Genomic DNA, 26945 nt, shown 5'->3' on the forward strand with positions numbered 1-26945 from the left:
GGCATTTATTTCACCAATCAATACAATTTGTTTTAAACAAATACACACAATTATTCAGCTAAAATATCTTTCCCTACGAATGATGTCTTCGTTTTGTTAGCACTAGAGATAATAGACGATTGTGAGTAACTTATTCGTATGACAAAAATAGAATTAGAAAGATGTTTATTTCCCTAGTTCATATGTTACATTATATCCACAGGTCTATGGTGTAGTTGGCCTGTGGCTGTGTCAAGTACTTACAGTCTACCTATGGTTGGTGGGTCCTATAGAGATCTATATAAGTGTCGTATAGTGTATGCTGTGAGCTTAGTGTGTAGGTACAGATTTAATTTATGTAAGTTCATAATGATGTTCTATTGGAACGACAGTATGAGAGTATATGAGCGATACATTTAAGAAACCTCTGAATGGACCTCACGGAAGCGAGTTTTATTATTTTGATAGAATTTTTCTACTTACGTAAAGTACCCAGTCCTTTGGGCTATGTGCATTGGTGCCGCAGATGTAGAGTCGGGACCCATCACCCATTGGTTGGATCACACGGATATGATTCCGACAGTCGAAATGCTGCAAATACATAAAATATTAATGAATAAGATATTGTTTTCTACTGTTATACTTTTCATTGCAAATTGTGTTTATAAGTTGTGATAAAAGTTGCTTATAGATGAGTTTATTACTTTTAAATATATTAAACACATAGTAAAATTAACAATTAAATGTTTGTGTTGTGAACAAACATTTGGGTGGGGGTAGAAAGAGAATATAAAATATTTTTGAGAGCAATGATCTCATTACCCAGAGGCAATTATAATTTTAATTAGATTACTAATACCTACTACTTTCATCCAATCACAATTGAACCTGTGTGTTGACTGACGGAGAAAATTAGTTTCAATCTCTCGTCCAACCGCAACAACCACATTCTATTGGATAGTATGTTGCTTTTGAAATATCGCAAAATACAGCCAAACAAAATAAAAATATGCGTGCGTACAAAGTACACATGTCACAAGTGAAACTTCTTTGTAAATTAATTATTACTAAGGTACAAGCCCCAATAGATGATCATGTACCAGTATATGATCACTCCATGTATTTGTATATTCACACTGTTTATACACTGTATACGTGCAAATTATATATATAATAAAAAAAAAAGTTTACTGCACAAGACGTTATGCGACCACCCATTGCCATCTAAATTTCTAATATGTAACTGTTAAACGAATACATAAACCACTAGCGTGTATTTTTTCTCTATCTCCTTTTCTCACTCTCTCTCTCAATCGCTCTCAATCGCTCTTTTTCCTTGACAAAAACCCTGCAAATCCTCGTAACGATCCGTAAACATTTTACCCTCACGCGCCTAAAGAAGTTTCACTTCAAAAACAAATATGTTATATTGTTTTAACAATCTCTTTCTGAATGCGCTTAACATTATGACTGACTGTTCAATCTTGTTTACATAAGACGGCCGTTAAACAAGGAAACTGAATATTCATACGTAAATTCACTTATATATTGAAATTATTTAAGCATCATTTTGTTCACTAAAACGAACAACGCACACTCCTGTCACACGGAATATTAATGTCCCGTTCAATATTTATGTTGAACGCAAATTTACATAATCACGGCCAGTGAGCGTTCGCCCACTCTTCTGAATTACTATTATTCCAATAAAATTTTCGATGCATCGAATATGTGCGGTTCCTTCATTACGGCGTTTTATCGCGCTGGATTGTCACATCAGCATAATGCTCCACAAAAGTATAGCCAATTCTCAGTTCGCGAAACGTAATCCCAGTTAGTAGTTTTCCCGTTCGTGTGAAAATAAACAATTAGGCCGGCTTCTTTGTTCGCTCGTAAAAACTTGCGCCACACTTTCAGCCTAGCGGAGGTAACTTTGCGAGAGATTGTTCTAAAGTAATTATCGGATTAATATAGTCGAAGCGATTCGTTGTACTGACGCGCACAATAGTGTTTTACGTTCGGAAACAATCAGAATTAAGAGAACAATCAAAGGCTCACGTCGGAGTTTCTTTTAACGGTACTTAGCCGGGCGCTCGCATAACTTCGAACTAATGCTTTGGATTGGTCCATTTTGTTAATTATTCGCCACTTTGTAAGTCGATTTACGACTATGCTTCTTCTCTTTTTTACTGAGTGGTTTTTAAGTCGAAATAAAATATCCATAATGCCTTTAAGGATACCTTTAAAATGGTTAAATTGTTAATGTGATAGTAAATGTATGTACCGACTATTTAACAAGAAAGACACATAATCGCGTATAATATTTAAGAACATCTTTAGAATAATTAATTAAACGATAATAGAAGTGTATTATAATATCATACAATGTATAAAGTACAAGTACAAGTACGAAGCGAATGTAATTGATATTAAAATTTTAAAGATCCTTGACGCAAAAGGCTTTTAATGAAGCCTTTTATCCCACGATTTTCCCAGATACGATCACAAAGAGCAATGACTAAAAACAACAAGACGAGTGTCGAACGGCCAACAGAATTCGCCGACGGCGTTTCCCAGCCTTTTTCATGTTACATCGTGTTTAGAGAAGGGAAAACTCGTAGACAGCGAAACTTTGATTATAGCTTTCAAGGAGTGGATGTTTTCGCGATCGAGGTGAGATACTCGGGTATAATTCTTTTTTACAACCCACTTTTATACTAATAAAAGAATTTATTTTTTCGTCCCGAATCGAGCGAGTAGCATGTGGTCTATAGCTTTTCTTGCAATAGAAAAGTTTCGACTTTTATTTGCTTTCGGCTATATTTTGTGGATGTTTGAAGTTGCCTTTAGTTTTATCCCGAATTTGTGTTGCGGACCGTTTTTATTGGAAACCATAGAACAGATTTAGAAAAGTTTTATTTGGTGATTTTAAATGAATTTTATTTTAGTTCACAACAAACTGAATGATAAATATATATAGCAAATAAAAGTATTGATAATCCCCTGAAATGGATTATATAATAAAAAATTATATATTTCAAAAGAAAATCGCTAATCGCCATTTGTATTTTTAATTAGTATTTTAAATACGTGAATTGTAAGGCAAGAGATAACAATCAATTAGTTCAATTTCATAATTAATAGATTCTTAATATAACACAAATTTCATTCCGTCATAATACGGATATAACTTTAAAACTGCGGCTAAATGTGTGCAGGCAAGAGCTGGCAATAAAAGAATTAGCAAGAACAATAACTCATAGGTCGTGGTACCCACGTCCACCCAATCTCCAGAACCAGGGTGTAACAGAAATAAAACAAATATTGCTCCTACGTCGCGATTGTAAATCAAAATTAACGGCCTTAATATAGCGAGTAGAGCTTTAAGCTCCCGCAATGAAATATGCGCCTCCCGCCGCTCACCGTTAAAAATGAGATTAAATCTTGATGGAAATAGTGTTAGTTATGTGCAATTTACCGAATATGCGCCTAATTGAACGAATAACTTTGTTCTTGGTTTTTTCTTAGTATTTGTAAATCTTTTTTATATCACTTTATTTTATTCTAAACATTTTCTTCAACAATAGCACAAGAATAGTTTGTGGAACCACTGAAGTATTTCTGAACCAATTTGACTTGGGGTCCTTAAAGAAAAGAGCGTAGCCCTGAAAGGCCGGCAACGCACTTGCGAGCCTTCTGGCAATGTGAATGTCCATGGGCGGCGGTATCGTTTAACGTCAGATGAGCCTCCTGCCGGCTTGCCTCCTATTAAATAATAATAAGAGGAGAGAGAGAATAAAAGACAAGGGATCTTGTGTAATAGTAGTTTCTTCAAGACTAGATAAGATGTAAAGATATAAATTTAAAAACTAAATAAAAGACAACCTTAAAACACATACAAATTAAACTTAACTACTTAATACAATTACAAAAATAGATACTTCATTTGGTTAACTTAAAGTGTTTATAAATGTAGTGTTAAATTTCTAATTACCTCCGATTTCCCTTTTGACACACACTGCGCCACGTTACTGGGCTCCAAATTTATCGCGTCTCTCTGAAACAAGCAGGGTTTGTTGTTAAGAAGTAATTAAACTAGCAAGTTAATTCTAATAGGAGAACTTATTATTAGGAAATGGATATATAAAACATGCAAGAAACATATACAGTAAATAGAGAGTTAGGAAACTTTGAAATTTACAGTCAAAACCATTTACGACGATATAGTTTAGAACAACATACCGGTTATATGGACCTAAATCAAAGTTCCCGGTTGAATTCTATGGTGGGTATTAATAACAATGTCATCGCCTGTTACGACTATCGGTTTTTACGACCAAAGTGTAGTCCATTCGATGTCGTTATAACAGATTTTGAACGTCTTTAGCATTTGATTAGCGGAGTTTTACTGCCAATTCTTCTTGTTTGTTCTACGTCTTTTTGTTATCAGCATTAACTGTTATAAGAATGATACCTACGTGAATATAATTTAATTTATTTATTATTAATAACATTAATTATACACATACCTCACAATGAGATGCGCTAATGTTGTTCATGTTAAGTCGATACAATCGGTCCCTGAAACAAATAGGCAATATAAATACTCTATCGTTGAAAAGTCTCTAAAACTGCTAGAAAACCCTCCTCATACAGATCAATACTTAATTTACTGTTAAAATTGGAATTCAAGGTGTCAAAGTTATCTAACGCAATTAATTTTATATCTAAATGTACAGTTTTAAAGTATTTAGTATCATAGTATTTTTCATTGTTACTGTATAAATATGTGATTAAACTTACATCGCACCAACGTAGAGCGCATCACGCTTTGTGTCGACAAACAAAGTTCTGTAGTAAAGAGTCCCACATGAGAATTCGCGTACATGATCTGTGGACAAAAATAAAGTATTTTATTAATTTGTAAAAAAGGTGCTGGGCGTATTTAACATTAACACTGATATTTGATTTCAGGTTTCAAGTCTATACATTTTTATGAAGTCGTATATGTTCTGTAAGTCTACGTATTTAAGTGTATATTATTATTTACTTATCAATATGTGTTTGAGAAAAAATATTGTCTGAAAGCAGAGTTGGTCAGGCTTGTGCTGTCTTTCCATTTGCAATTAACATTCGCTCTAACGATGAAAGAAATCAGATGAAACCAGATTTCCTTAGATTAAATAATAAACGGCGTGTGTCTATATATCTATTAAGAAAAAACAATCATGATACAGATAACGATCAATCAAAATAATAAACAAAACCCCATTTTATTTTGATCTCAATTCAACATTCAATATGATCATTTAAATCACACCTCAATGTTTCCAATTCAAACAGAAATGCAAATTCATATCATTTCATTCATGTACCATTTAATGCATTCACAAAAGTTAAAAGTCAATTTGTTACAACGTTTACAGTTTTGATATCATTTTTTTATTGCCACGTATAAAGTCACGCACGATATCCACTATGCATCAGCTACGTTTGCAAGCAATAACAATCACGACAAACCGACTAAAACGAAAAGCGAACGAATAACTACGAACTGCAAATGTACGTGACTCGGCCATAAATATTTCCCCGCTAACGTACGCGCAAAAACAACTTGATTGAAAGACTTTAAATATTGATAAACTGCGGGATGCAACGTTTTTGTAGACTATCAAGTAGGTGTAACAAAAATATAACGTCAATAAAGATTTAGTTAATCATTCATTAGGCAAGGCTTTAAAAATTGTTTCGATTGATATTTGTATGTGCTCTAAATGAATGTCATGTTTGCCTCTAATTGCTTGTCAAATTAAAAATTGTATTTTGTGTTTGTTTTTACCAATGTATCAGTGTGCCGAGAGTTGACAAACTTTATAAATAAAAAAAAGGCTCGACATAGGGACTCCCATTGTGCAATCTAGCCGATACAATATTTATGGCTAATTAGTAATATTATGTTTCTACAATTCTTGAGAATAGCTTTAGCTAAGGTAACGATCATCAACAGTTTCAGTGTTCTGTAATGTTTTAATGTTCGTCTATCTGAGATAGATAACTTGCACTTATTCACTACACTAGGTTGATTAAAACAAAAGATTTAATTCTCTTTGGGCGCCTTGTTCCTGTTATATCAGGAAGTTTATTGCCACAGAATTTACTTAGTTATTGTGCAATTAAACGCATATAATAAAAACGATTTGATCAGATAATTCAAGTGCAAGTCAGTAGATAATAACGGAAAATCAGAAACGGTTTAAATATTAGTCTTTGCTGGAATTTCGATGTTCCCTTTGGAGCAGATACTCTTGGGCTATTGGGTTCATGTGCACAGGCGCTAATTACAGATTATGTTGGCGCTAGGTATATATACCGGTGACCTCAGAGCTGGTACTTTCTTGGCTCAACGATTATGTATCGCATTAGATAAAATACTGCCAGCGTTGATATAGCGAGAGAGAGATGTCACCGCCAGAGACCTAACTTCTTAAATTTATATTAATTTTCAGTTTAATTATTTTTTTATTGTTATTACTATGAAAGTTGGAAAATTTGTAAATACTTGATTATCAAATTTTAATAAACGAGATACAGTTTGATGGGTACTTTTGTCTTGCAGATATTTTTAACCTAAATAAGGATATATAACTGAAAATAATTTCACAATCACATTTACTACATATGAAACAACATTAAAAATACTTTCGTGTTCAACTAAATAACATCGAAATAAGTCAAGTGAAAATTGTGTTTACAGTAGCGAATGTTCTTTGTAAATACTCTTTGGAGTGTGAAGTTTAAAAAAACCAAACACTGACACGGCATAAGACGTCTTCGGGCGGAAGACTTTTCAATGTGTTCACCTATTTGCGTCTCGAGAATACATTTTTCACGAAGGCAGCCGTCACTGTCTCTAGTAGACGGTTCTTGAATATATTCACTAAAAGCAATATGAAAACGGGGAGTTATTTCTGATGTTATGGTTTTTATACCCTTTTTTTAAATATCGGTTAATATTTTATTGTAACACTGATACAATGAAATAGATTTCGTCAAATGTGTGTTTTAAGAAAGAAAGATTGAATTATCATTTTATGTATACGGTATTGCCTGCGTATTGGTATGCCTCAATATCGATATAAATAAAATAAGTAACAAAATGCAACATAATTTCTGGTGCAGCCAAAAAAGTTGTTATAAATGTGTGTGTATACACAATAGCGTTCGAATACGAATTCTGGAGAATTACTAACACTAGTCTAAAATAACCTTTTCTTTGTAACGTCAAAAATTGCACAGTACCATGTGTGTCGTTATATAGAGTTTAAACTAATGTACTATATACTTCTTAGAACAACCTAAAATCCTATAAAATAATGTATCATTTACGATTGATAATAAAGCTTTTTTCTAAATTTAGTCCGGATGCAAATATTTCTATTGCACCGCCTTGAAATTATATATCTCTCAAATACCTTATTCTTAAAGGAAATATGTAAAATGTTTAGAATAATACTACGCTTCAATAAAGCGTAAACCGAATATCAGTACTGGAAGACGCAGACTCCTTAATAATAACGGGGTTATAAGCTTACCAAATAAAAAATAGCAGCGTTGACAATGTTTCGATGTAAATGAAGTTTGAATAGAGTATGTGATGCAGACGTGGGAATAGTGCAGGTGCGAATTCAGAAATCAGTATTGCAGAGAGACGCCGTTGGGACTTCGCTGCAACCTTGTTGTATCACCAATTTACATACGTGAGTTTAAAGTTTCGCAGCCTGTAAAAGTGTTCTGACACGTTGATTGGGAGTGTTGGAGTTTTATGCGAGTTATAGAACCTTTACTTTTTCAAAGATTTTGCCGATGGTTTGTTTTATAATAATAATAACAATAATTTATTTATTGCAAGAATATGGTACAACATGTTAAGCTGGTACAATCGTAAGTCGTTCGCATATTCTGCCACACACAGTGGCGCGCAAATTTGTCTTACTTTACATTTTACATTATTAGTTAGAGTCAATTCTTATACAGTATCGTATATATCATACTTTATTAAATTTGTATAAATTACAATGTCTCACACAAATAATCATTTATTGAATGGTACATTTTTTCCAAAAGTAATGTATGTGAATTACTTTGTATTAATTGGTACATAAGAGAATAATGCTTCTCTCAACAGTCGCTAGAATTTGCTATCTGTAGGCTGCTGCTGATTAAAGGTTATTTAGGTTATTTACCTCACGGAGTTCTTTTATTAGGTCTAATATTTTTATTATATTATATCTTAAGCATTGTGTATCAAGGCCATACGTTACTAGAACTAATGTAAAATCTTTTTGGAACAGTGTCTTATAGTCAGGAAATGGAGGGGTATTGTGTCTGCGGACGAGTTGCTGCATCTCGCAAAGGAAAAGACACTCTTCACGATACTGACGGCTAACCTCCAGTAGGAGAGGCCGAAAAAAAAGGAAGACAAAACTGATTATTATGTCTATCTATATATGTCCTTATTGAACATATATGAATGCCTTCTAACAGATAAATAAACAATTAATATTCTCTCAAACCACATTGAGTTATCTCTAAACTCAATAAGTTAATGGAAAAAGTCTCTTGAAAATAGACGATAGAACGCGCTTTTTGTACGAATACAATTTTATTTATTTAACCATTCTCTATGGAATGATATAAATTGATAATACAAAATATCAGGGGCGATACAACCTTTTCAGGTCTTTTTCAAGTTCATTTGTCGATTGAATAGGCAAGTATGTGCCTCGTGTGCCAGACACACGCCGCCGACTTTTTTCGGGTCTAAGGCAAGCCGGTTTCCTCACGATGTATTCCTTCACTGTTCGAGCGAATGTTAAATGATCAAATAGAAAGAAAATTCATTGGTGTAGAATCCCCAGGGATCGAACCTACGACAGATAGTCTACGCATTACGTGGGCGTCAACTAACAAAACTTTATTTCACCTTCTCCAACAAAGAATTCAATAAGTTTCTGAGACTAGTATATTTTAAATCACGCGCACTTTAATATATTCAAAGTTTTTATATTTTAACAAATGACACTGCTGATTGTAAGCCTCCGCCATCTTGATTTTCAATAGGACTCGTGAAAATTATTTAAAGAATATTTTAAAGGCTTAGAACCTTCGTCCATACTGGCCGCCGTAAACAAATGTATAAATTGAATATCTTGGTGTATATTTCAAAGCGTAACTATAATTATCGTCAGTAAATGTTATATCAAGATGGACACGCAATGCTTTACACGACATTTTTACTTAGCCTAAGATGGGATATGGGTTATTGATTATTCTAAATTGGGAACAAATATAAATTGAAGTTATAGATTTTAATCTAGCGCAAATCCTTCTGTGATACTTTATTTTATTATCAGATCTGGACAAACCAATCCCACCTGATGTTAAAGTAGATGTGGCCTATTACTGGTCTCGCCTTTCCAGGAAATACCTATTTATTAAAATGTACCATATTGTACTGTATAGAGATGAAAGGGTCAAAGACTGCAATTCCTTTGCTATTTTTTTATAATAAATGACCAAATCATGTAGTGCTGCATCTGGCAACAACCATGGGATGAAACTCCAGCGTACTTCTAGAGCCTTATTTGAACGCTGAAGGAATCAGTTTGTGCGTCATTTTTATCTAACAAAACCATCGTTTCTTATCAATATGAATCCATCAATTAATTCTAAAACTTCCTATGAAAAACAAAATCGAAACGATAAATTATAATAAAAACAAGCTCTAATATTTGCTTTTTAACGAAGGCTCATTAAAAATTTTCGTTTTCACGTAAAGTTTCATTGGGGTAATTGTTTTATCGCATGATCCGTGGTCAGCGGGGAGCGGGCTATAACCGTAGGAACATTCTACCGAGATCCTATCGCTCTATTTTGGTCAAGGATATCATAACAGAATTTTAATTTTAATCTTATAGGCTACGAATAGCTATAACTTCTAATTAGTCGACGAATAATACCTGGTTATTCATATAATAAATAGCTCGTACTGAACATGTATGTAGGTAAAGGTCCTTTGTCACGTTTATAACTAGGTACTACTACATTATATACAATGATGACTAATATATAAGCTAATATACATACTGACTATAGCAGTGTGAAATGGGAATATTGTTCCTTTTCAATCGATAACATAGTTCCAATTGACTCGTTGGAAATACGAATCGTATTTTATTTATAGAAACTAAGAGATTAACATATAAGAAAGGTTTAATATTGAATTAACATTTGAAATTCTAGAATTACTGTTCTAAGCAATAGCGTTATATTTTCAAATTTCGAACACCCATTTTCAAAGTTAAAATACATCGCACAGTGGCACTAAAAATTGAATTCCAATTTAAAAACAGAACACGATAAATAATTGGCAGCTTCGTAAAATATCAATCACTCACATAAAATTGTGACAATAAGTAAACGGTGCGTTTGCAAGCAAATGGTTGAATGTCGTTTTTGATGGATTACACGGCGATTACGACGAACAGGAAATCCTCGTATTTTTCATTTGGCAATTGTTATATCAAAATATAACAAGGCAGCGATTAGATTAAAGCAATTGGCTTACATGAAAACTTCAACCATTTGCTTTGTTTTGATTTATGTTTGTTTATTTTATCGGCCTGCGGGTTTAACATGCCACTTGGTTAGGGCTTATTTTAATTAAGAGATTAGGTATTTTGTTTCTGTTAGTTTTGGGAAGCAATTTAGTTTAAAATTATATTTTTAATTGGCTTTTAAATTGATATAATATCAAAGTATTGTTACACATAACTATTTTATATATATGTAAGATTGTTTTTCGTGTTAGTGTTATAAATATATTATACTCATATATTTTTTTTTTCAATTAGGCCTTTTATAAAGATATTCTTGAATGTCAATATTTTTAATTTTTTTAAAGTCAATTTTTCCTTTCCAAAAGGTTTGTTTCTAAACTCCATACCTACTATTTTAAAATACATAGTTTTTACAATTTTTTGTAAATACTATTTTAATTTTTTTTTAAAATAGTATTCACAAAAAATTATGTAAAATTTTGTTTATAAAAGTAAGTATTTGGTTATTTTATATGTGAAGACCATATATCTAGAATAAAAAAATACTACTGTACTGAAATAAAAAAAATTGCAACATGTTATAAAAAACAATGCAGCAGATATACATAGATAGATGATTCTCAAATATTGCAACTATTTTATACAACATCGATGTTACGTACTTGAAATAGGTCGTCATAAAATTACACTTTAATACGTATTATACGACAGACTGGCAAGCATAAGCATGTTAAATAATAAACTTTTCACACTTTAAGTTAGATTAAGGTCGTAGACACTGAGACGCGATTAAAAACGTCGTAAAATGGAACATGGAGCCTTAGAAACTCTAATAAAGTGTTAGCTCTCGACGCTAGACTTTATGGTTTAAGTGTTGAGAAGATATGGATATAAAATATATATAATATCTGTTATTAACAGGAGAGAGGGATGTTCAAAAGTGACAGACGAAAATCGTTCTTAGAAGTCTAAAGAAATACTATGTTAGAATGAATCAACCTGGCTTAGTGGATCCCCTTTGTTACTTACAGATCAAAGGGAAGCGGTCGGTTTCTCAGTATAAAATATTATCAATGAAACAAAAGAATAAATGCCACCTTATAGAGGATATTACTTCTAACATAACCTAGGTAGACCAACAATGTAATCTAGTGGCATGGCTCATGCTGGGGTCGGAGGCCCAATCCACGGCTATGCACCAATGGACTTTCTTTCTATGCACATTTAAGATTCGGTGAAGGAAAATGTCGTGAGGAACCGGCTTGCCTTAAACCCATAAAATCATGTGTGTGTCAGACATAGGAGGCTGATAATTGCCCATTAGATTGATAAATAATCATGAAACATGAATCAATTATTTATTTTTAGCTAGGCCAACAAAGTTTCAATAAATTTATCCGTATCACTACTTATTTACATAGTTGCGTTTAAATTCTCATTCTTATAAAATTTATATAGTAACACCCATAATAATAATAAAGCATTTGTTGCTGTAATTACTTATACATACTAGTACATAAAAATGGGAAGCACTAATTAACACAGAAAATAAGATATAAACACTAATAATTAATCGGCAAGCCCGTTACTTTCCGTTATACAGTTTTTCCTTAGACACATTTTTCTTCTAAGAGCTTCCACTCTTCTCTGTTTCCAGCTTAACATAGCCACTGTATGGGGCCAGCAGCTCTTTGCACATCATCTTCCCATCTTCTTATTTAGCTTCCTCGTTTTCTTTTGTCTTAGCGCGGACGCGTTACACAGAATATGCCAATTAGTGAAGAGAACTATGTCGCAAGAACCATTATCAAAACACACGTTCTGATATGTGACACTAATAACCTTAGGAGTACATTAACCTACTGCATTAATAAGTTGGAGTGAATATTAATTTGACGTAGAGATATCTAGCGTGTTATTTACGCAGCCTCACGTGAAACAGACAGATTACCTGAATTCCATCCTTACAGCATATTAACTTTATTAATATGAGTAATGAGAGCTCGTGAGAAGTGTACCATTACACTAACATATTAACATTGCCTCTGTGACATTTGAATAATGTAAATTTATATCATTGTTAAGAGGAAAAATTTGCGTTAATGTTACGAATAACTCAACTTTAATTATATTTAGTGGTTAAACTAAAATTTGACAAGTTTATTTGAATATTAGTAGAAACTTTCTGATTACAGTTTTATAACAATATTTGTTAATAATAACTAATAAAGAACATTTTTAGGCACCTTATTTTATAAAATATCATTAGAGAATCTTATATTTTTAATATCGCTAATCTCACCGTAATTATAGATGTATTGAAACGTAAAATTAACATTTATGTCCTAACTTTTTTAAAGCCTATATATACTTAAACGGAAACGTAACGAGTCAAAGAAAACCTCCTTACTAAAATTCGATTCATTTTATGTCCGCAAAGGGAACGGATCTTTCAAACAAAAACTTGATATCCTAATAAAGAAATCCAGCCTGTTAGTCATTGTAATCCTTTTACCATTCATCTTCGCAGACACGAAAAGGCTTTCTCGAACGCGGTCTAATTTCGAATGCACCTCCAATCGTAAAAGAAGCCGTAAAGAATCGCCCCCTCGAATCGATGCACGGGAATCAAGGCACAAATTGTTGATTTCTTATTGGCTTCCACCCAGACTCGGATTGAAAATTCGCCATAAAGACATTGGGACACGCCTGGCCAGATTAAAGGGGGAACTAATAAGTAAACTTTTGCGACACCGTAATTTTCACAAACGCTCTAAAAACTTTAGAATCTTTAGTTTTGCTTCGATTGCAATATGTTTACTGATTTACGGTTTTGTTTTACGACCAGAATATTTTATATTGACGATATGAAAGCTATACATTACTAGAATGTTAATGATTTGGTGGAGGATTTTTGTGCTATTTTCTATATTTCTATTGTCTATTATTATATATATATTTTCTATTGTCAGTTTTTATTATTTTGGATATTTATCTGGAGAGTAACAATTTTATGTTCGTGATGCCACTTCCTTTATTTACTATATATCCTAACTTGAAGTGAATAAAAAAAATATTCACATAATTTATTCGTATAACATATATTTTATTACACAATATAACATATACGTTTATAATAATATAATGAAATTGGGTATTATTTTAAATGAAAACCTACCTTAACGTTAAGAACGGAGACGCAATAAATTCTATCAAAACTTATCAGTTTTAGTAGACAGGATTTCAAGTAGAAAATAGGGTAATGTGAATTTCATTAACATAAATTATCCTGTAGGAAACGTTGTCTCCGTCACGGGACTAGTCTACGCTTGTTTACGTAACACCTCGCTTCCGTCCATCGGGATCAATTTTCTTGAAGCTTTTAGAATTAATTAAAGTGTTTCAACATTTAATCGAAAATATATACAAAGACAGTCTTGTGTAGATTGTGCCACGTCAGTACCATTCTACTGAGACTATTTATGCAGACGATATTATAGTGCAAAGTGTGTGTGTTCATAACTGAATCATTGGGACATTGGGCTGTTAAAACCGTTAATTGATATTTTTTTTTAGACGCAAAAGCGGATTTAATTTTTCTCACGTGATTTCAATGGAACTTATAATGTTCTGCAGTAGAACATATTAATGAATTAATTTGTGTGCAACGACAGTGTGGCCCCAGTTTCATATACCTAAAATAAGAGATGAAAGCCGTAATTTTGGCACAATGCCGGTATATAATTTCACACACACCTCAACTCATCGCTCAGCGAAATATTAAGGTATATAAAATTTTATTAGGCACATTACACCGTACAGTTCTCTATAAACATTTTGTGTTCGCCGTCGCCGTTTTTTACCCTCGAGGCTTCTCTTTTGATGCCGCGTTTGTATCCTAATAAGGAATCGTATTATATTTATATCCGTGAAGTGGGTTTGTGAATGTAACTTATAATAAAGGTATCAATTTTTTAGCATTAGTTATAAGCACTGTTTTTATAATAATAATAATAAAATAATAAATTACAATTTTCATGAAGAATCGGTTGTGACAAAATTCAACGATCGCTAGTCCCCTAGGGAGTCTCTGTGTAGACAGTAACTAGATGACAATTAGCCATTGGTACATGATGACCAATGACTAATTGTCATCTAGTTATGAGAACATTGAGTTCTATTACCCCTAGATGGGGCAGAGAGCGTTCACAAGGAGACTCCATGCCAATGGCACATGGTACATGTTTAAAACAGTTTTCTTGAGAACAAGTAGGTTTATTATAACTTATTTATAATACAAATATTGACTTTAAAATGTATTTAAAATTACTAAGATTTTTAACACTACTTTTGAACTATATCGTCTATTATAAAAATCTATGACATCTTTTGATCGAAGACGGTAGAAGTCGACTATCATATTTATGCCATATAACGTTAATATTTATACAAACTTACCTCAAAATTCAGGTCAGTCGAGACAATGCTTATTAACTTAAGAACATTAAATTGTTCAAGTTACTTTATGTGGCTATCAATTTTAAAGTTTACCTGTGGTTTATTTGTTCCCTACTTTATTACGGTAATTATTCATATGAACTTACCCGCATAGTTTTACGATTAATTTTAAAGCTTGGGTAGATTACAGTTGTATACCGTTTTAAGACATTTTACTTTGTTAATTTTGAGCACGGTTATTTAAGTTTTATAGTTAAGAGTATTGCAGCGATTTTTAATTCACCGAAGTTTTACTCTATATTTTTATATACACGTGTCTTCACTGTGACATCATGGAACATTACGATGCAACCTAACTTAAGACTAATAAGTAATTTAAGTAAGTCTAACCTTATTCACTAAAAAAGATTTTTAACGGTAGTAAGTGTCCTATAACACTACTTACAGTCTCTATTAAGGGGAAGACACTCTGGTCTTGTGTTCAATTTGCTTTCTCATTTATTGTAATATTAACGTACACTAACACTATTTCACTAGTTCAAATGGTTTCGTCCCTTTCAGTCTTCTAGGCCCGTGGTATCAAGGAGTTGAATACCCGTGATGGTGGAGCCTATGTTCCTGTGCGCCAGCAGTCTTTTTTATTAATGTGGCGACGTCCTCTACATTAAGGTCCCGATGGAGGTCGTGATTGTGAATATACCAGGGAGCATACAGAGCAACCGAAGTCTTACTTAGTTAATATTACATACTAATTAAAACCTATCGTAATGAAAAATTAATTTTGTTTAAGATTCGAGTTACTCAAGCACGCCATTCATTTATTTAGGGAATTATAAGGATGATACTATACACGCATTTTAAACGAAAACCTAGAATTAAATAATAACTTATATATGAGAGCGTGCAATTAAACTGATTAAGTTTTAAAAGGTATATGTATATCAAACAGATAAATATCATAAAATCGTAACTCACCCCCAAACCTGCACTATATCTACCAAATAGACGCAAAGAATAGCTTATATATACAACGATTGTGCGCAGTAATCGGTTCCAATCTCGCAGAAGCACGTTCGTCCCCTACACTATACAATATAGACATGTTCACAATATTGATACCGTGTCTTGTCACCGCTGTAGATTACAGTACAAAAAGTGAATTGCCTACTTACTGCACCGCGTGTATTGCTTATACTTTATTAAATTTCTAAGCGAATTTGTGACAGAGCTCTGTTCAAAGCTTTTCTTGTTGTACGGATAAAATATCGGTTGAATGATAGCTCCAATCATTTTGTTAAAATAATCTCTCTACTTAGAAACAAATTCTGTCTCTCTAAGACAAAACAAATGATCTCGTTCGAACTAATAACAAATGACGATTCATTGTTCTTAAAGGTATAACTCTCGTAAGTCTAATACAATTCGTTTTTGACATATGGAAGTTACACTTAGTCAAATCTAATCTCTATATGTGAGGGTTAATGATTGCAATGCTGGTGAAATAGATTTATTAATTAAGAAGGCCATCTGAATCTTTGTCTCGTAGGGAATATGGGCGGAGAGTTTATTGCCAGTTCTCTTCGTTCTACGTCCTTGATTTGAGAACTGGCTGTAAATGTAAAATTAAAAGCATTTCATGTATTTTTCTTTTTTGACGATCATAAGTGTATTTTGTATTTTGTTACATATATGAATAAATGATTTTTGAATTTGAATTTGAATAGAACTATACGCATTCGGGTTTGTGCTAGAACGTAACTATCTAATCACCGATGTGTGATGGTGTACTGCTAATTTTATAGGTATATTATATAAGCGAAATGAAATTTATTTTAATGATTATTTTTCATGAATACTGAGTCCCTTTATCAACGCTTTAATAAAACTTAAGAAATTTTTATTTTAAATATATTTTCCAACTAGCCTATTTGTTTGAAGATTTTAATCATAAAGTTCAAAGGAACGTATAAGACTTGTTTCTTCATTTAGAAAATATTTTCGCTAAATAGACGTCAACCTTCAGGCGTATCAAGTATTCATCAAAAAACACATTTTAATCGTTTTCAGTCACGTACAAAGTATTCGTGCTTTAAATAATATGGCGGCACTAATTGTAATTATTGATATACTATATTTATGAGCAGTGACTTTCAACCCTTTAATCTAGCATCCAATATACAGTCTTTAAAAAAAATTGGCATCCTAGACCTATCCTATCCTAGCACCACCTATTTTCTATAATAAAAATCGAATCAAAGAAATTGATGCAATCTAATATATATATATATAAATAATAAGAAACTGTATTGAAATCAATTGTGCAATTTGCCTATGGTATAAATCTATCAAGTATAGTTTTACAAAATTTTAAATTCACACCTTCAGCTAAAAGCGATTTAAATCCCATATTTGTTTTTCTTAAACATCTATTTAAAAATTGTATATTGATGTCTCGTCGCCTCTCAAGCCGTCGCAGAATAATTTACATAAAATCTTAAGTAAACGCAGTGGATTGAGTAAACATCAATTACAGGATCGCATCTTCTAGTCTAGTGGCGATGTACTAAAGCTTTTTAAATTTTTATTAGTCTCGCCTGTTTTATTTTGTGCTTTCACAAATTATTAATAAAACTTTTTTAATTATAGTTAAAAAGTCTCTCACTGGGATTTTATATACATATATTGAAATTTATAAATTTAATATTTTAACACTAATTTGTGCACTTCTTTCTTTAAATGAAATGTTTCATCAGTACAGTAATTGATAGGTCAGGTATTTTTGGGCAGATTTGAGAATTCGACTTTTAACATTGCGTTAAAAACTTTTGCAGGTTTGTACCAGGCCACCATAAAATACAAGAGTTGTACAAATACTCGTTTTCATTTATTACTTTTTGTATGTTTTCTATTATATAAATCCATTTCGCACACTCGATTTGAAATGTCGATATTTCCCGCCCGCCTCAAAGTCCAACGCTTTCTATTTGTAAAATTCTGTAATCGAGTTCTATTGGAAATCTGTTGTTTATGATTTGCATTCAATTTAACGAAAGAAATCTAATTTCCGATCGTGATTTTACTAAGGTAATATTGAATTATTAGGTTTTTATCCACTGAACTGTGAGCTGACAAGCTCGGCTTAGTGTTTCAGAACAAAAGATAAATTACCTACAGAAAGCATTTGTGACAATAAAATGCAAGATAATCACCAGTTATGTTAGAATGTTATAACATTAAATAAAAGGCTATATAGACATATAAAATACTAAATAGACATATAAAATACCGGTAACGCACTCGCGAGCCCTTTGGCTTGGTAAACAGGTGATCCTCCTGCCCATTTGCTCCCTGTTCTATATAAAAAAAACATTAATAATGAACTTAGAGCTTTTGTTTGTTACGACAATAATACAACATATAAATAAGTTGTCTTGTGAATTCATAAGATGTCTTAAGTCCGATTCATGTGATCGACGATTTCGGTAAGGCCTTCAGGTAAATAAATCTTTACACCTTTGTCGAATGACAAGGGTAGTTTCTAAGAAAAATACGAAATCACCGACCGCGAGGAATCCCATTGCAATTTATGCTCATTGAACTGGCAAAAGTGTATGGGGAAGGCCGGATTCTTTTATTGGCGTACGAAATCAATAAGCCCCGTGACGGTGCAATCGTTGTATGTTTCAATTAATCTTGGATATTTATACGAGGCGAATATTTCTTTTAAGAATTTATTTATTAATTAAAGTTCACCACATAAATAAATGGGTAATTTTTGTTGTTCTATCGAATTATTAGTATTTTTTTATATATAGAACAGGAGGCAAACGAGCAGGAGGCTCACCTGATGTTAAGTGATACCGCCGCCCATGGACACGGTAACTGTTAAGGTAGACTAATGTAGTGGAATAAATAAATAAATTTTATATTTTGTTTTTTTTATAAATTTCTGACACTTTACACATAAAAACATTTCTATTTCTATCATCTCATTATTTTTAGATATCTGCGTGGCCTTTTTGTCAAAGGGCTCCTGAAAATCCCACCTTTCCAGTTTCCAGTCTGTTTTGTGTCTGAGTTTTCCTTCCTTCTAAACTCTTTTGCGTTGCTACCTTGGGCACCAGTTTAATACTTTCTTGGTCCACTTTGGTGTAGCAATAAATTTAAAAATCCATTTTCACCTAAGTTTTTTTATTTATTCATACCATTTTATGTTAAAGTGGAATTTATTCGAACAAATTTCACGCAGACATCGTCACTAAAGTTTTATAATAATAATAATAATAATAATTTATTCATTGCACGAATATGGTACAAAATGTCAAGGTGGTTTACAATATTTAGTAAAGAAACTATAATGTTTATAGTAGAGTTATATTGCGCAAAGGGCACACTTGTGCGGGGTCATAATTGGAAATTGAAATTTGTTTAGGTCTGGCATCTAATTCGATTGTGGTATCGCTATAACAATAAATATGTATTAGCTAAAGGTAACTGTTTTATTTCTGATTGATTAAGCGTGCGTGAAAGTGGTTTTAATATTTGTTTGTATTATTTTAGCGAATCGACTATTTTGTAGATTGGAAATTGAAATATTTCGATATTTTTATAGAATTTCGGGTGGATGAAGAATTGTTTTTTAGAATTTAAATTTTAGTGGAATACGGAAACATATATTTTCATAGGAAAAATATGAATGTCTCGATACTTATATTCATTGAATTCCCAAGTAGGTCACTAAAAGGATTATTTTATTACATATTAAACAATAGGCCAAGAGCATGCCAAATTTTCAAAGGCCGACAATACATCCGCGAGGCATTGTGAGACTATTAAGGTTAATACTTTATACCCTTCTGCCCGTTTGCCCTTTATTCTTTAAAGAAACATAACTATGGAAGCGATAAATTTTCCAATATTTTTGTTGTTTTTAAGTATTTCATATCTGATCTAGAATCAGATAGATAAAAACCTTTTTTGTTCTTTTTCAAACTATGTATATGTATGTATGAGAGGGCAACACTCTTACCCAGGGAATCATTTGTTATACCTCACATTGTCCCTCTAGAGCTATACTAGCTTCTCACATTCTTTGAATTAACTTAAAGAAAAGATTCTGAAATTGTATTCCAAAATTAAACACGTACAGTACATACAACTCTTGTTCGTCAGGATTTTGATCTTATTAGCAAAAGAAAGCTAAAGTATTTGTTAATGTTATGGCAAGGCAAAGGCGAGAATGTTTCTATTTACTTCAATTTTTTTACTGTTCTTATACTAATCGAAGGTAAAAATCTATTACTTAGTAGTCGTAACAACGACAGAAACAAAAGCACGCTCACGTGAACACCCTATATTGGCAATATCCAAGACATTCCTGCGATACAGAGACACGTTCCATTATTAGCTGGGGGGCACCTTACCCCCCCATATCACTCACCTAGCCCTATCACCGCTCCCCCACCTACTAATCACAGAGGATGTGAGATAGACGCGCTATGCATATTTATTATCACCGAATTCACGTGAGATTTTCATTTCGTTTTCCTTAGGTAGACTTAATGTTTAACTGTTAAATGGTACCGCGATTAAATCAAACTGTTCCAATGGTTTCTATATTTTAATGAGTCGTAATTGCTACTAACAGCTGTTTTGTCTTTGGAAATGCGGTTCTTTATACTAAACGAACTAGTAGCAATGCCTCCTGGTACACTGTTAATTAAACCCATTATTGGTTGAAGTTTCCGACTGATTCGAGTAAAATTCCCGTCAAATAAATTAAGAATAGGTTTAAAAAACCATATGCCTCAGTAAAGTTCTCCTGCTGTCAAGTCTACCATCCGACTCACTTAGTATTGAATATATGTCTATATGTATACGTCTCATTCATATAGGTCAAAAAAGATTATTAAACCCATCGGTTCATCACAAGGGCAATCAAAATATTTTCAGAAAACAATTGAAAGTTTCGATTTTCAATTTTTTATAACCGCAACAAACAGTTTTCTATGAATGCATCACTCGGTGATTAAATTGTCTAGCGATGGAATAAAAATTAATTACTTTCCCTATCGTTAACGGCACACGTGATTCAGTGTAAATATTTTTAATATCGCACGAATAATACCAATGCTAATGTTGTTTAACTGGAGAATTCTTGTGCAGTTTAATAGGGGTTGAGTTAATTAAATGTGCGCAGGGTTCAATTCGCGAAATTATTTGAAGTCGGCCCGAGACGGAGCCAAATTTGGTGAATTCATTTGCTATTCTGGCTTATTTCAGACGGCTATCTGGTATTGATTTAGGTTTTCTTTAATATTTCATATGTAACGCTTATAGAGAAGTGTTGGCCTAGTGGCTTTGGCATGCGACTCTCAAACAGAGGTCGTAGGTTCGATACCCGGCTGTGCACCAATGGACTATCTTTCTATGTGCGCATTTAACATTCACTCGAACGGTGAAGGAAACCTTCATCGCGAGGAAACCGGCTTGTGTCAAGCACAGGAGGCTGATCACCTACTTGACTAATAGATTGATAAATGATCATAAAATAGAAACAAAAATCTGAGGCCAAGACTTAAAAAGGTTGTAGCGCCACTGATTTCTTCATTATATATATCGTATACTTCTGAAAAATATTGAAGACACGGCATCACTTAAATCTAAGTCGTAAGCACCGAACGTAAAGTTTATTCGAAGTAAAACTACATACAGTATGGCAACTTTATTGGTGTTTGCTTCTTTTTGACTTGGATAAGTGGCGAATTAGTTTAAGTGCCAAATCATGTAACTAGATCGAAGCTTATGTCAGTGGGATCTTTGTTTCACACTCTTACACATACATAATAAACCAGATTATATGATCGGAGGTTAATTAAAAAGAACTGCGTTGCTCTACTTACAGGACAATATATAATAGGGATAAAATGATTTAATAATAGTTTTTTGCCTCTAAACATTATTGCATTTTACAGATACCAACCATCTTTGTAAGGTCCGGGTCCTGTGGTCACCATCCTTTTATCGTGGATAGAAAATATATAATATACGTAACATATACGTAAATATATACTGTTGGTTGTTGGTGTATGAATATGTGTAAGAATGTGTAAATTAAATGAGAAAGAATTTAATTTAAAGCCTACCTCAAAAGGTAATACTCAAAACTTTGTACCTGTTTCTGTTGGATCGTAATCAATGCAAGAATCAAGAAATTTATAAATAGCATTTTTATTTTATTTTGATTTAGATAACATATGATTTGGAACTGAAAATGGATAGAATGTAACTTTTGAGAAAATTCTTAGCCTAGATTTCAGTGTAGCTTTATTATATACATTCCTCCCCGCTTGCCTCCTATTACATATAAAAATACTTGTGAATTTCCGGTCTAATGGAGAGCTATTAAAAAGACTGCAGTTTATACACAAGCGTTGTAACATTTGAGAAGAGGCTTTCGAATAGCTAGTCGAAAGTAATATTTATGTACTCGGAATGCACACGACAGCTTGCATAATTAAATATACACCCTTGATTAAAATTTTGCTATCACATTAGCGCGGTAAGACGCCAAAGGGCGTAGGGCAAGGAAATTAAACGGTCCATAATAATTTTGCTACGCCATGCCAGTTGCATGATTAAAATTGTACAATTAATTAGGGAAAGACTGCATAGGGTCGAACCCGCTGCCTACTCATAAGTTGGTGTCGAAAAAACATTTAAAAACTCCCCAGTAACTCGCCTTGAAATATTCTTATCAATTCCGTTGTGAATAAAACAGTTCAAACTTAAACTGTTGGTTTTACGGCGATGTTCTAGTTGGTGAAGTTGAAATAGTAAGATCAGTGCCGACGCTAAGAAACCCTTATATGGCAAAATGGTGTTGGATCTGTCAACTGGAGCAGAACGATTATTTTATTAAAAGGACGTAATTTAATGTGTACTACAAAACTTTTCCGCTAGTCTACAGGACAGAAAGTAAGTAGTGTACAAGAAACGGGAAGGAGGCTCAATGCCATAGGAATCGCAAGTGCGTTAACGGCCTTTTAAGAATTTGTTCGTGGACGGACGGACCCTAAGCCAAGTTCGGAAATACTTCACTGGATAGGTTTCACATAGTAATAGTGCGCAGTAAAAACTGCCTAGAAAAGCGCTCAGTTGTCATGACGTCAAATATCAAACGCCGAGATGATACGGTCGGAACTTTGTATCATCTGCCTCGACATCCGATAATGAAACTTTTTTATTAGTGTAATATAATTTTGCATTTAAAAGAATCATTTGTGACTTTGTGAAGAATCATTTTCATGTTTGTCTGAACTCTTAAAAGCAAAAACATTTGCAGTGCAAAATGTAGTTTTTATTTTATATCAAAGGCTCTTTTATATTTGAAACACAAACATTCGATTAGCATTAGGGAAACTTCGAACAAAGATAAGATCAACAGCGGAAGTTACGACTCGAACGTTGCTAGAATCGCTCCCTTTCGATTTCGACTTGCAGTTGAAAACTTTGCCGCCGATAATTACTGAAGTGTGAACTGCTTGTTAATTCTGAACACTGCTATATAGTTTAGCAGACTAATTGCGGACAAAACTATATCCTAGCAGATTATTTTTCTGATACTCTATTTGACATGGGGTCTGTGATAAGCCGGTTTCCTCATGATATTTACCTCCATTATATATGCGTGGTCTAAAGTTCAAAAAAGTTCTCCCACTTGTATGAATCTAGCAGTGTTGGCAGCATTGACTTCAGATTGCGACTCTCAAGCGTATTGGTGCAGGCACTCTTTCTATGACTAGACTTTCTTTTTCTGTTCTTTCCGGTGAAGGAAAAATCATCGTGAGGAAACCGGCTTGCTTTACCCAAAAAGTCACGGCATGGCACAGGATGTTAATCACCTACTTGCCTAAGAGATTGACAAATGATAAAGATATCTGAAGCCCAAACCTAAAAAGGCTAAAAACCTTTTTTGTATAAAAAACTGATTTCTTTGAATATAAAAAAATGATTTTTTTGTATATAAACCGACTGATTTTTTGTATAAAAACTGATTTTTGTATATAAAAATTGATTTTTTGTATATAAAAACTGATTTTTGAAGTGAGACTTCTTTAGAATCGTTGTGATTTCAAACCGGATGCAACGGAAAAGCGACAGTAAAAAGAGACAGAAACATTAATTCATATGATTTAACGTGGGAGAAAATGAGATAGATAAACTTCTTTAGAATCGTCGTGATTTCAAACCGGATGCAGCGGTAAAGAGAGACAGAAACATAAATTCATAAGATTTAACGTGGGAGAAAATGAGATAGGAGGCATTATACAGCCTCTCTTTACTGCCGCTTTTTTATTTGATCGAATTTCAAACTTTCGTTGTTTTAGTTTTTGCCAAACTAAAGATTTATATTAAACTTATAAATTAAAATGTATCATTAAAATATACTGTTTTTATAGAACACACACATTTAGTTAGTGGAAAATGATTAATTTATATTTGATTAATTATAAAAACTTTGCTTTTAAAGGTTTCACTTTTACCATGTGTGAATTGCACATATGTTTTTTTTGTATATAAACAACTGTGTTTTTTTTGTATAAAAACTAATAGTTTTTGTATATAAAAAATAATCAAACAAAAATATACAGAAATCTGCCCTAAAATTAGTAGTATATAAAGGGTTATCTTATGTTATTACGGAAACAAATAATATGCTGAGTTCATGTTTAAAAACCATAAGCCGTAATGGTTTGTAGCCCGAAGCTTGTTATACGAAAATAATTTTGTAACAAGACATTAACCGTATTTATGGCTTTGTATGAAACATATTTACGAAATTCCTCTTTTTCGTTGCAGCAAACCTATTTAAAAAAATATGATTTTGCTATGTCATGAGGTAGTCGGTTCGAATTTCGGCTGTGCAATCATCTATTCTTTCTTTTTTCATTTAACACTAGCTCTTAAGGCGAAGGAAAACGGCGGGAGGAAACCAAAACCTTCATGCCAATAAGTCCGTGATGTGTCAGGCTCACAAGGCTTTTAAATAAAATATCACGTAACGGATAAAGAAATCTGAGGAGGAATCTGAAAATACCAGAGAGAGTTCTACCACTAATATATTTAAATATGTTATTAATGAAATATCACTGATATATAAAAATACTTTTACATTTGAATATTTTCATCGATCTGTAGAACTTTTAATTTCTTATTTTAACGATTTTAAGCCATTTTTCTAATCATATTTCATCACCAATATAACAATATAGATCATTATACACATAACATATAAAATAAAAAATAAATCAGTGGCGCTACAACCTCTTCAGGTCTTGGCCTCAGATTTTTGAATCTGTTTCATGATCATTTTTATCTAATAGGCAAGTAGGTGAATAGCCTCCAGTGCCTAACACACGTCGTAGACTTTTTGGGTCTAAGACATGTCGGTTTCCTCACGATGTTTTCGAGCAAATGTTAAATGTGCACATATAAAGAAATTCAATAGCTGCACAGCCGGGGATTGAACCTACGCTCTCAGGTATGAGAGTCTCAGGCCGAAGCCACTAGGCCAACACTGCTCTTGTTATTATTCACATAATATATGGTAAGTTTAATCTACAGTAAAAAAGAGCTATTTTATCGACAAAACAACTTTGAGAGAAAATCGCGCACCGCGAACCCACTATCCCCTGAATTATAAATGCGAAGCTTCACGTTACGGCGTCACTCGTGTGATTTAGAGACAATCTGATTTTGTATTTCCCCCATTTTGGATCCTGAATGTTTTATAACATTGTTCCTTCAAATTGGAGAGCATCAAATGGATCCGCGGTCTATTGCAGATTTGTATTGCCTCGTCTGAAAGTCACACTGATAGGGATTACTGCTTTTTCTGTCTATTTAATCTTAAATTAAGGTTAAATATTTATGGAAGTTTGTATGTATTTTTAGACGTTTCAGCTTATTATAATTAGTTGAATTTACGTATATACAGATTATTAAAAATATAGTTCAATCTGAGAATTGTAGATTTCAATTATATTTCCGAAAAAATCGACTAAGGATCCATCAAAAAAGAATAAGCAATTCTGAAAAATCCGGCAATGCACTCGCTAACCTTCTAGCATCGAGCGTGTCCATGGGCACTTAACAGCAGTTGAATTTCCAGCCCGTTTGTCCTATGTTGTATCAAAAGATGAAAATCGTAATAATCTATTAAAATACGGATGAAATGCAGTAATGGCCAATAGTAGTACATTTTACGTGTAGTTCTAGTAAAAGTAAAAGTAAAACAAAAAAAGTTTGGGGCATTATTTTTCAAGATTGTTTTTTAGCTTATACGACATTTTCTAACTAAATATCACTTATAATACAACCTTAAAAAAGATAATAATCATATATTCCTTTATTGAAGTCACTCTATTAACGCACAATTGAAAATATCATTTATTTCACTGTAAAGGTTCCTATAGAGCATTTGAAACTGTTAATGTTTAAAGTACAGCTTAACCCTTGAGGCTATGGATAACGGGATTTAGTTCAATCAAGTACGGGAAGGGGTGAAAAGTTGGATGCGTGTATTTATGTTCTATCGCTTAATCAGTGCTGTTTAGGTTTCTGAATTTTCCTGTGTAATATTGACGATTATAATTATGAGTATTCCTTAACGAGTCAAATAAAGAAATAATAAAAAAAGCCTTTAATTTTAAAGATAAACGAATTGATATTTATTACATACTAGATGCACTAGATACACTACCGCTCTACGCCCTTGACTTGCGAACTGGTGGTAAATGTAAATTTACGATTAATTTAATTTGTTTTTCTTGACGTTCATAAGTGTACATGTTTACCTAAATGAATAAAGATATGACTATGACTACA

At 32.8% G+C, this 26945-nt stretch overlaps 1 protein-coding gene across 3 annotated transcripts in view; it reads right to left on the reverse strand.

Moving 5' to 3' along the window:
* The window catches only part of LOC110995908 (semaphorin-2A), a 188954-nt gene that overhangs the window by 46392 nt on the left and 115617 nt on the right, over positions 1–26945 (reverse strand). For all 3 annotated transcript variants that reach the window (XM_022263314.2, XM_022263310.2, XM_022263311.2), the window contains exons 3-6: positions 4783–4870; positions 4509–4560; positions 3974–4036; positions 463–570 (exon numbers count right to left, since the gene is read on the reverse strand). In XM_022263314.2, coding sequence (XP_022119006.2) covers positions 463–570; positions 3974–4036; positions 4509–4560; positions 4783–4870 — 311 coding nt within the window. The remainder of the gene's footprint in view (positions 1–462; positions 571–3973; positions 4037–4508; positions 4561–4782; positions 4871–26945) is intronic.

This window comes from Pieris rapae, chromosome 13 (genome assembly GCF_905147795.1).
Source record: "Pieris rapae chromosome 13, ilPieRapa1.1, whole genome shotgun sequence".
NCBI classification, from domain to species: domain Eukaryota; kingdom Metazoa; phylum Arthropoda; class Insecta; order Lepidoptera; family Pieridae; genus Pieris; species Pieris rapae.